The sequence below is a fragment of the Phyllopteryx taeniolatus genome, chromosome 3 (assembly GCF_024500385.1).
Source record: "Phyllopteryx taeniolatus isolate TA_2022b chromosome 3, UOR_Ptae_1.2, whole genome shotgun sequence".
NCBI lineage: Eukaryota > Metazoa > Chordata > Actinopteri > Syngnathiformes > Syngnathidae > Phyllopteryx > Phyllopteryx taeniolatus.
Window position 1 is genome coordinate 4,372,138 of NC_084504.1, and position 13,737 is coordinate 4,385,874.

General features: G+C 42.1%; 1 protein-coding gene across 8 annotated transcripts in view; it reads left to right on the forward strand.

Moving 5' to 3' along the window:
- The window catches only part of fbrsl1 (fibrosin-like 1), a 421,085-nt gene that overhangs the window by 387,825 nt on the left and 19,523 nt on the right, over window positions 1-13,737 (forward strand). For 5 of the 8 annotated variants that reach the window (XM_061766519.1, XM_061766516.1, XM_061766523.1 and 2 more), the window contains 3 exons: window positions 9,461-9,872; window positions 10,461-10,717; window positions 13,071-13,321. In XM_061766519.1, coding sequence (XP_061622503.1) covers window positions 9,461-9,872; window positions 10,461-10,717; window positions 13,071-13,321 — 920 coding nt within the window. Of the gene's footprint in view, window positions 1-9,460; window positions 9,873-10,460; window positions 10,718-12,726; window positions 12,888-13,070; window positions 13,322-13,737 lie in introns of all 8 variants that reach the window. The other 3 variants (XM_061766522.1, XM_061766524.1, XM_061766517.1) reach the window with 2 other exon arrangements.

Sequence of the window (13,737 nt, forward strand, 5' to 3'; positions counted from 1 at the left end):
ATTGCTGACCTAATCCTGGTAGCAGGTGCCACTCGAGCCTCAGAAGTGGGGTGTTGTTTTTCAGAGCAAATGGGCCATCTGGGTCTTGATACTTTATGGTGCTTAAAACACACTCTCAAGTGTGACACTCCCAACACGTAACTTCACAATAGTCGAAGAGCTGGCAGCAAAACAGAAAATGAAGGCTTTGAGACAAGAGTTTACAAGGTTTGATGTGGTGTGGCATCCCCGCTTCGGCACAGATTCATGAAGTGAGTCACACGTCCTAGGGTTTAATTTGGATCCCTCTAACGCTTTCAGTGTTGTTCAGTCTTCTGCTGTCTGAAATATGCCAACCGTATTTGTTTTGTCTTGTTTTATTTTGTTTTGGCACAGAGTTGCCAAGTTTGACACTTGTCAGGGACCGTGTGTGTGTGTTTTGTTTTTCTTCTTCTGGTGTCATGTTTCATATTGCACAGAATTGTTTTCTTCTGTTTCATTTTGCACCCTGTCCCCCCATCACAATCCTCACACATTTGTTCACACATTTCTTTATATTGACCTGTTACATGTTACCTGGAATGTCAGGGTGAAATATAGTGCCCTTGAAATCGTTCAGACTGATGTGGCACGGTCTTTAAAGTAGAATGCTAGAATTCATGTCTTGTCTCTGTTAGTTTACTTGACATGACCCTCTGCCCCACCCTCCTCTACCCTTTGTTGGATTAACTCATCTCCCTGTAGCTCTTTGTCCCCTGTCGTCTGAGGTATGTCTGTCATTCTCTCTTTTGCAAATCAAGAATGATGGATGCGGTTAAACATTTCTGCTATCCTCAAGCATCATGCAGTTGTCATTCTTACTCTCTGTTGTTGGTTATGAACATGGCTGATCAGAAATAGTACCAAATTCATGTCCCACCCAAAGAAAACAAGCATTCATCCATCCATTTACGCTACATCTTATTCTCACTAGGTTTGTGGGTGTGCTTTAGTTGATGCCACCTGACTTTGAGAGAGAGAGAGGTGGGGTCCACCCTTGACTGGTTGCCAGCCAGGGCATCATAGGACACATACAGTGGTAACGGAAAGTATTCAGACCCCCTTAAATTTTTCACTATTTGTTATATTGCAGCCATTTGCTAAAATCATTTAAGTTCATTTTCCCCCATTAATGTACACAGCACCCCACATTGACAGAAAAAAAACTGAATTGTTGAAATTTTTGCAGATTTATTAAAAAAAGAAAAACTGAAATATCACACAGCCATAAGTATTCAGACCCTTTGCTCAGTATTTAGTAGAAGCACCCTTTTGAGCTGATACAGCCATGAGTCCTTTTTGGGAATGATGCAACAAGTTTTTCACACCTGGCTTTGGGGATCCTCTGCCATTCCTCTTTGCAAATCCTCTCCAGTTTAGTCAGGTTGGATAGTGAACGTTGGTGGACAGCGATTTTCAGGTCTCTCCAGAGATGCTCAATTGGGTTTAAGTCAGGGCTCTGGCTGGGCCATTCAAGAACAGTCACAGAGTTGTTCTGAACCCGCTCCGTTATTTTAGCTGTGTGCTTAGGGTCATTGTCTTGTTGGAAGGTGAACCTTCGGCCCAATCTGAGGTCCTGAGCACTCTGGAGAAGATTTTCATCCAGGATATCCCTGTACTTGGCCACATTAATCTTTCCTTCGATTGCAACCGGTCGTTCTGTCCCTGCAGCTGAAAAACACTCCCACAGCATGGTGCTGCCACCACCATGCTTCACTGTTGGGACTGTATTGGACAGGTGATGAGCAGTGCCTGGTTTTCTCCACACATAACGCTTAGAATTAAGGCCAAAATGTTCGATCTTGGTCTCATCAATCCAGAGAATCTTATTTCTCACAATCTTGGAGTCCTTCAAGTGTTTTTTAGCAAACTCCATGCGGGCTTTCATGTGTCTTGCACTGAGGAGAGGCTTCCATAGGGCCACTCTGCCATAAAGACCCGCCTGGTGGAGGGCTTCAGTGATGGTTGACTTTATAGAACTTTCTCCCATTCCCCCGGCTGCATCTCTGGACCTCAGTCACATTAATTTTTGGGTTCTTCTTTGCCTCTCTCACCAAGGTTCTTCTCCCCCGATTGGTCAGTTTGGCCGGACGGCCAGCTCTAGGAAGGGTTCTGATTATGGAGTCCACTTTGCTCTTAGGAACCTTAAGTGCAGCAGCATTTTTTGTAAACTTGGGCAGATCTGTGCCTCGCCACAATTCTGTCTCTGAGCTCTTCCGGCAGTTCCTTTGACCTTGTGATTCTCATTTGCTCTGACATGCACTGTGAGCTGTAAGGTCTTATATTGACAGCTGTGTGACTTTCCTAATCAAGTCCAATCAGTATAATCAAACACTGCACTCTAATGCAGGTGTAGAACCATCTCAAGGATTATCAGAAGAAATGGACAGCACCCGAGTTAAATAGATGAGTGTCACAGCAAAGGGTCTGAATACTTATGGCTGTGTGATATTTCAGTTTTTCTTTTTTAATAAATCTGCCCAAATTTCAACAATTCAGTTTTTTTTTCTGTCAATATGGGGTGCTGTGTGTACATTAATGAGGAAAAAAATGAACTTAAATGATTTCAGCAAATAGCTGCAGTATAACAAAGAGTGAACATTTTTAGGGGGTCTGAACACTTTCCGTACCCACTGTATAGACAAACAAGCATACACACACATTCACACCTATGGACAATTTAGAGTCTTCAATGAACCTAACATGCGTGTTTTTGGAATGTGGGAGGAAACCAGGGTACCTAGAGAAAACAACGCAAGCAAGGGGAGAAGATGCGGGGTTTGCAACAGAGGAAGGCCAGAGCCAGGATTGGAAACCCTCAACCTCAGAACTGTGAAGTGTATGTGCTAACCACTGGAACGCCGTTCAGCCCCAAAATAACAGTTTATGATTATTTTCTCTAAAACGCTTAGCTATGCCTTGGTCACACGACTGCAGGAAAAATTATTGTAGCTCATGAGAAGGCACCTCTTTCTGGTTTATAGCCATTCGACATACTCCAACTCTCATGTATAATTACTTAACAGCACTCGGTAACTTACCCTTTCTATGGAGTAGCTTATCCTTTCTATGGAGTGATGATTTGCACAAATGTGTATAAACTAGTCTTGGGGGCAGTATCGACATCCAAAACTGAAGCCTGATAAATTTAGTAGACACAGCGTTGTTTTATTTCTTTGTGATCATAAGGAATGGGTAAAAGTAGAAACATGTTCAAGGTAATTTTAAACACATACTCGTATTTTTAAGGTTGCTGCTATGATTGCATGGGTTGGCTTGTTTTTTAATTAAGCCTTCTGTTTTGCCTTATGCATTGACATTCCTCTGGCATTTAGTATGGTACATTATGAGAAATAGTACATGGGTATTAAATAACTGCTGAAATTAGCCGGTAAGTTTGATCAGCAGATGGTTCGCCATTGCATGTATAAATGTGGCACTGATCAACGGACAAGGAAGAACTGTGGCTGTTGATTGATGATCCATCTTTGCGTTGGGTGGGAGTTTTTGAGATCTTTGTTTTAAGTTATTGTCACCTTTAAAAAAACACGAGTGAAAATTTTTTTCCTCGACCTTTCTGGCTTTCAAAGGTTATCATTAGACACTGACAATGGCTGCACTGCAATGATTAAATGTGAGTAGCGCAGGCACAGCTTGTGTTACTCAACACTTTCATGTCAGCAAAGGTGTTTGTTCTATCTCACTCTTCCTCTTGGCACTAAATTGCAATGGCTGCTTATGTCAAAACAATGAAAGCAGTATAGTGAATGGTTAGGAGCTGTCAGCTTCCAATTGTTGCTTTGCTAGGGAGTGAAAATGGAGACGTAGGAGGAGGAAAAGAAAAACATGCAGGCTCTTTCAGCCCACTGTCATGCCACTTAGGATTTGTTGATGGATTTTCACTCAGCCATTTCCCTTCCATTGATAAGTAATCAGTATGGTACTGAAAGATAATACATCTACTTAAAGGCATCTGGCCTTCATACATGTTCATACATGAAGCAACACTGAAAAGCAACACTTCTGTTTACATAGCGGGGCACTCATCCTCTCCATCTCTGCTTGGACTTGTAGGCAAAAGCCCCCTTTTTGTACACCTTATGTATCATTCCTTCTTGTCTTTCCTACCTTTTTTCATTGCATTCTTTATGGATTGTGAGCCAGCTGGTGGGCTAATAGTGGATACTTTCCTGTGGAGAACCAGAGTGATCCAGCTAAAGCGTTATGAAAGCTTAAGTAAAGCTGACACGCTGCTGAAGAACTACAGCCCACACGGAACTGTGCGACAGCCTGTGGAGAGATTCTGAAAAGGTCTTAAAGGAGTGGTAGACACAGAGAGGCTTCCACTGTCCTCCCACTGCTGTCCTATGATATAGGAGCCAGTAGTTAAGTCCTTTATTAGAAGCCGCAAGCAGTGTCTCCAGTCACCTTCATAATTGTAGTACCATGTCCACTGCCGTAATCAATTGAGACAGCTGTCGCTGCAGTGTTCAAGTCCATTGGGCAGGCGTGTCATGCTAATTAATGAAATGATAAGCTCCTGCTCGCAGCATTTTACAAACAACTCCTGAAAAGTCCCCGTCCTTTCAAACCAAATGTATGACAAAGGTTCAGCCAGCCTCAATCTCTCCCTGGCCACTGGCTGTATGTCCACAGTGGCCTCTGGGTAAGAGGGGCCACCAGGGTCAGTGACAGTCAATAGGGTCAAATTCCAAACTGGCAGGGTGGGCCATGTTGAGGAACCATTCGACTTGCCTTTTCTGTTGAAAGTTTGCGGATGTTCCCCCTATTATTCAGGAGAGCTCAGTGCTACTGACCTTAGATGATCTGGCGATGTTTGTAGGAAGCTGAGATGGATGGCGATGCCCCTGGAACACATGAGCTTTTCTAGAAACTGCCCTTCAGGGGGAATGGTGAGACAGCGATTAAGGGATGAGCGGGCAAGCGAAGGGAGTGTGAAGGTTTATTGCTGCTCTGCAACACTTCATAGAAAGGGTTAATGACAGTTTAACATTGCTTTTAAACCCACTGGACTGTGTATGATATAAAAAGATTTGGACAGTTAACATCTACACCCCTCTGTTTATCTGTCTCTCTCTCCTTTGAGCTAAATGTGTTCCCCGCCTTTTCTTCCCTCCCACATATGCACCATGAGAGGTGGATGGCATCTGTGTTGTGCACCATATGGCTGCAGTTAGAATTGGGATCTGATATGAGCCTTGAAAGTGGATTGAGCCCAGCTTGAGCTTCTAGCTTTCTAAAATGAACATTATATTCTCAATGCATGCCTCGGCTTTGACTGTAAACGTGTTACAGCTTAACACCCATCCCCATTCTGCCGCCATCCACTCTTTTTGTCAGTTGCTGTGGGAAAACACAGGAATAATTGAAATGTGCCAGCTGTCCCATCTCTTTAGCTGTCTTGGCCAGATTTGTCCTTGTCCTCTGTCCTATTAATGTATGAGTAATTTGCACAAATACCGTGTATATATATATATATTGCCTTGGTGATGTGATACTGTGAAGAAAAGCAGGCCGTTACACATTTCTCTAATGATATTAATATTACCAGCATCACCAATCAACTTTGTTGAGCCCTTCTGTTCTTCGAAGGCTAAAATATTTTTTGAAATCACTCACATCTTTCTTATGACTGAATGCCTTGTAGCTGAAGGGTTGGTTAGGACGTTTCCTGCCTCCTTATAGTAGCTGAGCTCTGTAAAGATCGCTTGCCTAGAGAGGAATGTGAACCAAGTCATTGAGAGCTCACCCATCAAGCATTAGCAAAATCTTCTGCCAACCAGAGCCAGCAGTGCAGGCATCAAGGCAGCGTGAGGTCTCGCATAATATTCACCAACGTCTTTTAGGCGATATCCCACTTTATTTGAATATCTGTCTGCTCATGTCCTCTTTTTATCAGTGCTTTCATGAACTGAGTCAACCACAGAGTTTGCCTACTAAATGAGAACACCCAATGTCATTAAGCCTCTCCTAACACTCAGTGTTTGCACCCGCCCTTTTAAAAGGAGTAATTTCCATATGGTCGTATCTAATCTGGTGGGTTGGAGGGGAGGGGGGGCTATTTGCATACAGGTTGTGTTTCCCTGGCTTTTGTATGAAATGGCATCGTGTCAACAGTGTGCAAGTAATATGTGGAACACATTTAATTGCATGCTCAGCTTTGTATGTAAAGGTTTTACTTCGAAGGTATGTAATTAGTCTCCAGAGATCGTAGCTTCGTTCATGAGATTGTTGGGTCCATTTTGCAGGTAGCCAGGTGTCTGGTGGAAATAAATTAGAAATAGCTTCAAAAGGAATTGCTTTCAAAGGCAACCATTTTAGTATTCAAAGCAGGTGACTGTGAGTGTGCAGTACTGGCCTTCAGGGCTTCTACCTTTTGTTCCTGACATGGAATGTGCCAACACACCCTTAGATTGATATATTCTTGTTAATGGTAACTGGCCTATTATAATCCAACTCAGGGTCAAGCCTCTCTCAATTGTTCCACATTGAAAATATGCTCAGGCAAAGATGACATTGGACTGGATTTGTGCAAGCTCTCCATCTGTACCACAGGGAAAAGAGGGGGTCACAAGTGAAGGGTATAGAAGGCAGGAACATCTGTGTAGCAACACAAGGTTCACATCTCCCGCTGGACACATTAGTCATTTCTTGGAAAGCACGCTGGCCTGTTGTCCTTCTGCTCCTTTAGTTTAGTTTAGTTTAGTTTCAATACTAGAATGAGATGTCATCTGGTGAGCAGGCTTGCAACATCCCCCAAGGGACTGTCCTTGTCCCCTCAGTGCACTAACCCAGCTCGTAGGAGGGATTTAGGTGAGCGCGACGGGGGTATCTTCCAACCTGTCTTACTACCCACTCCTACCAGCTGCTAAGGTTTACAAAACAGGGCTTCAAGCAGCATGCACCATGCTTGCTGTTTTCTCAGTACGTGAGCACAGGAAAAGTGCATTCCATGTCCAGAAGATCAGAACAATACTAAATTTGGGACTTTGGTGAATTGGTATGAGCGCTACTTGACAGTTGGTTTAGCAGTTGGGAGTTTCATCAGAAAACAGAAGTTAGTGTTCCAAAATCCTCCAGTAGTAATGTAAAAGATCTCATGCTGTCATCCACATTCTAAATGCTGCTTGATATTTGCAGTAACAACTTAGTTTACCAATTAGTTTCATTTCTCTTGATGCTCTACAAGCAAGAGGAATAATGGCTTAAAAAAGGACAGTAATAAGGACAACGCAGCATTGTATCAGTTGGTTTTCTGGAAAGAAAACATGAAAATGAACCGCATTTATTATATCGTTTTTTCACGTATACGCAACATTTAATCATTTTTGTATGTGTATAAAGATTGGCATTCTTTACTGACATAATGTTACAGTAACCCCATTTTTGTCCATCCTCCATTATGTGCCTGCCTGTCTGTGGGTGTCTTCACTTGCAGAGGGATTTTAATGAGGGACATGTTGGTTGGAGTTGCTACCTCCTTGTCTCTATTAGACCACATTAGAATCATCATTAGGTTAGTTCAGTGCTCACTGGGGCTTCACAGCATTAGAATTAGAGATGCATTTTTTATTTTCTGGTGAGACTTGCTTTTCTATCACTCGCCTTGCATTGTGTCTGGAAAAACGCATTGCCATGGCAACATACCAAAATAAAACATCTTTACTAAGAGCATTTGGTTTTGTGCCTGTTATGTGCCATATGTTGTCTCTTTGTCCATCATCGGATTCTTTTTCATTAGAGATTCATTTTATTTCAAACCCTATGGGCTATTAAATGGACCCAGAAAATAAAATTGAGGTGCGCACACATTTGGCAGTCCTAGTTCTCCATTACTGTTAATAGCAAGGAGCAAGGGAGAGAGTGAAACATGTATAAAAAAAAAATAATTTAAATTGCACTTCTTTTGAGACTTTTTAGGATCCTTGAAAGATTAAACAGGCTGTTAATAGGAACAGGATATTCATTTCATAGGCTGTATGTCAAGCTCTAGCTTAGTTTGTACCCACTGACAGTTCCTGTGCAGTATTTTTAATTGAGACTCTTTTTGACAAAAGAACTGCAGCATTTCTGTAGATTAGCAAGACCGAAAGTCTTTTTTCTAACTCATCCCCTGTCTGTTTCGTTTGATGTCTTACTGTGTTTTTTCTGTGAGTGTTTTGTTCCTTTGTTTAAAGAAAAATCCATTTTGGGTTCAGATGTTACAATCTAAACTCGCTTGCTTTTCTGTAAATAAGACTGCCAAATGTCTTCCATTATGATTCATAAGGGTTTAATAATAATTTGTAAGTTAAAGGTGTACAGGTATGGTATTTTGTGATGTTTTCCATGCCTGTAACGTAGAATTTCAATTGCAGCAATTTAAGAAAGACCATTTGCTGGAGTACTGATTGTAAAGGCTCAGTGCAGCTCACTGATTGTAAGAAGGACCAATACTGAACATTTCCTCAATCTTCTGAAAGATCATGTAGCGGGGACCGGAAGGCACAGCGACAGTGTGGCCAAGATTACGGGACAGGATGTCTCCTCACAGCACAATTGAAACATAATTATTTCATGCCAGATTGTGTGCTCAGCAAAGCCCTGAATAGGGGCCGACATTTAACTTTAATTAGTTGTGATTTATTCATACTGACTGGATTGCAAGGAGAAATTGGATCATCTGATTATATTCAAGCATGAAAATGACCTGATTAAACACTTAACAGAACCTAAGAAGAGGGAGGCATGAGGAATCTGGGGAAGGAGACATTAGGGCATCAGCAAAATGAGCTATGTTTTGCTCATCACTGATCTGGTCCTCTGCATCCACATAGTAACAAACCATCCTCCTTGGTGCACCTTTGGACTCCTTTCAATAGGAATTGTTGCTGACTCAAACTAGGATACAGTTTGACATCGGAGATGACCTATACTATAGAGAATGAGGAATAAATTAACAAGAGTATTGAGACACACCCCCTAATTAGACAATTTTAACTGTGATGTGTTTTCAGCTTGTTTGCATTCTCTCCCAGTGCTTGTGTGGGTTTCTGTAGGGTCCGCATCCCCAAAACATACTTCTCAGGTTAATTAAAGAATCTAAATAATTGTCCATAGGTGTAAATATGACTGTAAATGGTATGTTCACATGTGTCTACATGTCCCCTGCGAATAACTTGGGACCAGTCCATTGTGTACCCCGCCTCTTGCCCAGACAAGTTGCATAAAAATGGATAGATGGATGGATGCTTCCAACTTTAGGAACATTGTAGGAAAGGCCCTTTTTTGTCCAGCATTTCAGAACAATGGGACAGTAATGACCTCTGACTTCACAAATCCCTTCAAACCATCTTTTGCCCATATATAGACTATAGTAGTATATCTGTGTACCATTGATTGATAAATGCTATTCTAACATTGGCTGTGTGTCTCTCCTCAGGTGTGCCATTGAATGAGAGTCTTGAGTCTAGGAGTTGTAACTCAACCAAAGTGTCCGGTCTTCAGAGCAGCCGGAAACAGAACAACATTGAGGTGCCATTTGCACCCCCACTGCCCAGCCCTACCCCGGCCTCAGCGCCCACGGGCTCCCCAGCCCCCGCTGCTGCTGCGGCGCCCCCAGAGCCTCCTCGATCTCGCCTCCTGACCCCGTCGCCTCTCAGCATCAAGAGGGAGCCACAAGGTCCACCCCCTGTCCCTTCCCCTTCCCTCCTGAGGGCACCACCCCAGTTCTACCCTCCTCACCCACACTCACAACAGGAGCCCTGTGTACATCCACCCCCACAGCATCACGCTCGGTCAGTCATAAGCCATCAGGCTCACCGCCCGCTGCAGTACAGCCTCCACGACATCAGGTAGGTGTCAATGAGGTGCAAAATGATTACAGAGCTGTGTCAAAGACAGGAGGCTTGTATCCTCCATTTAATAACGATAATTGTAACCCATATACTGATTTAGTGGAATTTTTCAACCTCAGGATAACACTCCCACTAAAAAGCTATTTGGACTTATTCCGTTATGCTTTTTGGACATTGCAGCCACAATTTCTCTCCTTGTCCTTCTAAATGTTATGGGTAATGAAATAAACCAAAACACTTTCCAAATTCGTGTATTGTAGTCCATGTGACAAGATACTGTAAAATCACATACGCCACACAGAATTGACTTTTTTTCACATGGAAATTGATTTTCCGCCACCCTTGCAAGATATACTGTTTTTCATTTGGCCATTTCCTCCTTTATAATGTCTGCGCAGATCCTTCCCTCACCTCTGAGAGAAGCTTTATTGCATTACCTTTCTTGTCAAATCACTATTCTCATTTGATTGAAAATGTTATTGATTTTCATATAATTGCATCATGCTACTAATTTTAATGTAACGTTAAGGTCATTTAATCAGTCTTTTAAACTTGAATGTTTTATTCTGCCACCTTTATCTTCAGCCACCAGAGCAGTCCAGTTCTTCCTAAACATCATCTCACCCCATCTCAACATCACCCACTCAGTGGGCTGCCATCCACGGCCCCTACCTTGCCTCTGTCCATAGCCAACCTCTCTACCTCGCACTATTCCTCCCTACGGAGCCCGGCGCATCGCCATTCGGCCATGTTTGCAACCCCAGCCACACTGCCTCCACCACCAACCTTACCTACCAACAGTTTAGTGGTGCCTGGGCACCCCACGGGTACCCCTTACCCAGGTAATACTACAAACACCTTACAACAGATAAAAAAATCAGTTTACTTTTTTTAGTTAAATTTGAGTTAACTGTAACATTACTACACCGAATATTGATAGCAGTGCTCATTTTATTTGTTGTTATGGTAGTAATTACAATAACTCATTACAAATCAAGTTGCGTTATTGCCTTTTATCTTTTTTGGCCCTTCATGCCAAGCAAAAATATATATTTTTTAAAATCTGACTGCATGTCTGCAATATAATAAACAACAATATTGCAATTTTGTATCAATTTTGAATGATAGACAACTGTAAAAAGACAAAACAAAATGCATGTTTACAATAACTGCCAAGCCTTCACTGAATATTCTGCACATTTGAATTGGATTGTTTTTGTTTTAAGATGGCTGATTCCTGCACAGGTAGTTGTTGATTTACTCCCAAATCTCGTTCCAACCAATCAGTCGTAAGCTAAATACCCCCATCCAAATATTCCTTTTTATATTTTGTGGATTACCTGTGAAGGTTTTTTGGTTGAACACATGGGTCCTGAAACCTTCACAGATTAGACTAGTTCTTAACCTTTAAAGTTGGGGAGTAGAGTTGGTTCCCATCTAATGTCATTTCCTCCCACCTTCATAGAGACTTATTCTTTTGGTGACAAAAACTACAGCCTTCCTTTGGCAACCCTGAGCATAAACACAGGCGTCATAAACTCTGTCATAAAGTGGAACAATGCCATTGTCATACATTGTGTAAATTGTAAATCAACGACTACCTGTAATCTGTATATATCCATGATTTATATTAGTTGATGAGCTGCAAAGTAAGTACAAAAAAACATCATCCAAAACAATTATAATTCATAAGAAGTGCAAGTTTGTTTCCCTTCTAAAATATAGACATACACCTTATGGAGAAAAAGTAATGCGAAATAGACTCGAAATAAACACTCAGGCACTGTGCCTGTCCCCCGAGTTGCCTCCAATTCTAAATTCTTCAATTTACCAACACATTTGACTTATTTAGAGTATATTATTTCAACTTTGTGGGACTAGTGTGGGAATCTTTTGTGCTCCAGCTTTATTGTGCCCCTGTGCACAAAGACCGGTTCATAGAGTCATGATTAGATTACTGGATGTCGTGGAAGAACCTTAGAACCCCTGCCTCAAACCCATCAAACACATTTGGGATGAACAAAGATTGTGAGCTCAGCCCTCATCTGTGACCTCTGACCCCACAAATGCTCTAATGGGTGAACAGACACATAGTCGCATAGTCCTCACAGAGGAGTCAAAGTTGTTTTTGTTGCTGTGATGATGAATATCTGGGGGTAAAGAAAGAAAACAAGACAAATTGCACCGCTATGTATCAGACAGTGGTGATGAAGGGATGCAATGATTTTGTGACTCTTCTAATTTTTTAATTTACTGCTTGGAGTATATTTTATGTAGCTGTTGAGCACAGAAGCGTCAGCAAACGTAGGAAAGTCGTCTACCACTTACTTCATGCTAATGGAAAAGTAAAAACAGTACAGATGAGGCAATATCATTTTTAGGACAAACAGCTCTAAATTCCAGCCGAATATCAAAATTGTTGCTTCCACCATGGATCACAAAATTCAAATGTATAGTAGGTGTTGTACTGAAAGGGCATTTTGTGTATGTGGTAGTGGTACTTGTTGAGGTTGCCGAATTGTCCCTGGAACTGGACTATCGCTAACAATCGGCAGTCATCAAAGCTGGAGAAAAGCAGCACTTAAATGGTTTTGTTGAAAATGCTGCACTGCATCAGCAACCTAATGCAAGTACGTTTAACCTTGCCAGTAATTGGTGGTTTGTAATTATTTCCTTAGATGCTTATGAAATCTTACCAAAAAAAAGCAATTCTGTGCTGCAAAACAAGGACACAGACATCTCCAGCGATGATGCTTCTCCCCAAATTATGCCTCACCGTGCATTCTATTCAGCGGCGAGTGTGTGTGTGTGTTTTCTGCTGGGATGACTCTTGGTTCTCTCCTGTCTTTAGATACCAGCCTGTTGATATCATTCAACCAACCAATCATGTATTGCCAGCCTCATTCGGGGATTCTGATTGGCACATTGTCACAGGCAACTCTGTTACCACCACCAATGAGTCCCCACTTAGAAAATCCTCACAGCATGAGCTGGAGAAACAGAGAATGCCAGGTGACTATTTTCTTTCTCTTCTACCCTTGTTGTGAAGACTGACTGGGCGCCCGTGCCTTTTTTTTCTTGTGTTTCCACCTTTCTCCCTCTCCCTGCCCCCTTTTTTTTTTCTTTTTGTTTTTTCTATTTTTTTTTGTTTTGTTTTTTTTGTTTGTTTGTTTTCCTCGCTCTCCTTTCTTGCAGAGCATGATCTACTGCGGCAGGAGCTGAACAACCGATTCCTGGTTCAAAGTTCAGAGCGGGGCCGGGGGCCATCCGCCTCGCCACTGGCCCCCGTGTCGCTCCTGAGGGCCGAGTTTCACCAACACCAGCACATGCACCAGCACCAACACACCCACCAGCACACCTTCACGCCCTTCCCTGCCAGTCTGCCCCCGGCTGCCATCCTCACCCCGCCCACTGCACCTCCCTTGGTGCGTAACCAAGCCAGAAATGTGAGGATAAGTAATAATTTAAAAAATAATAATAATAATAAAAAAAATTTAAATCCAATTTTAAATTCTTGTTACTTCCCTTGACACCCCTCCCAATCCCCTTCTAATTCAACTCCCACTCTTTTGGTCACCCCATAAATTACCAAATATTGTATGTCCCGTTGCTGTAGGAATTCCTCCCTTCAAGAAAATAATCAATCTTTATCAATTTAGATCTGTGATTGTGATACCTGCTCGGTGCACAACTACTTGATCCAGTAAGAACAGATAGAATCCACTGGTTTCCACCTCCCCTTATTTGATTCACACACTCAAATAAGCACAAGAATGTACTGGATGTAGAATATATGTATAATAATTGATAATATTCTGAATGTTACGTTTCAAAAGAGACTATGTTAGGTCTGCCAAACAGG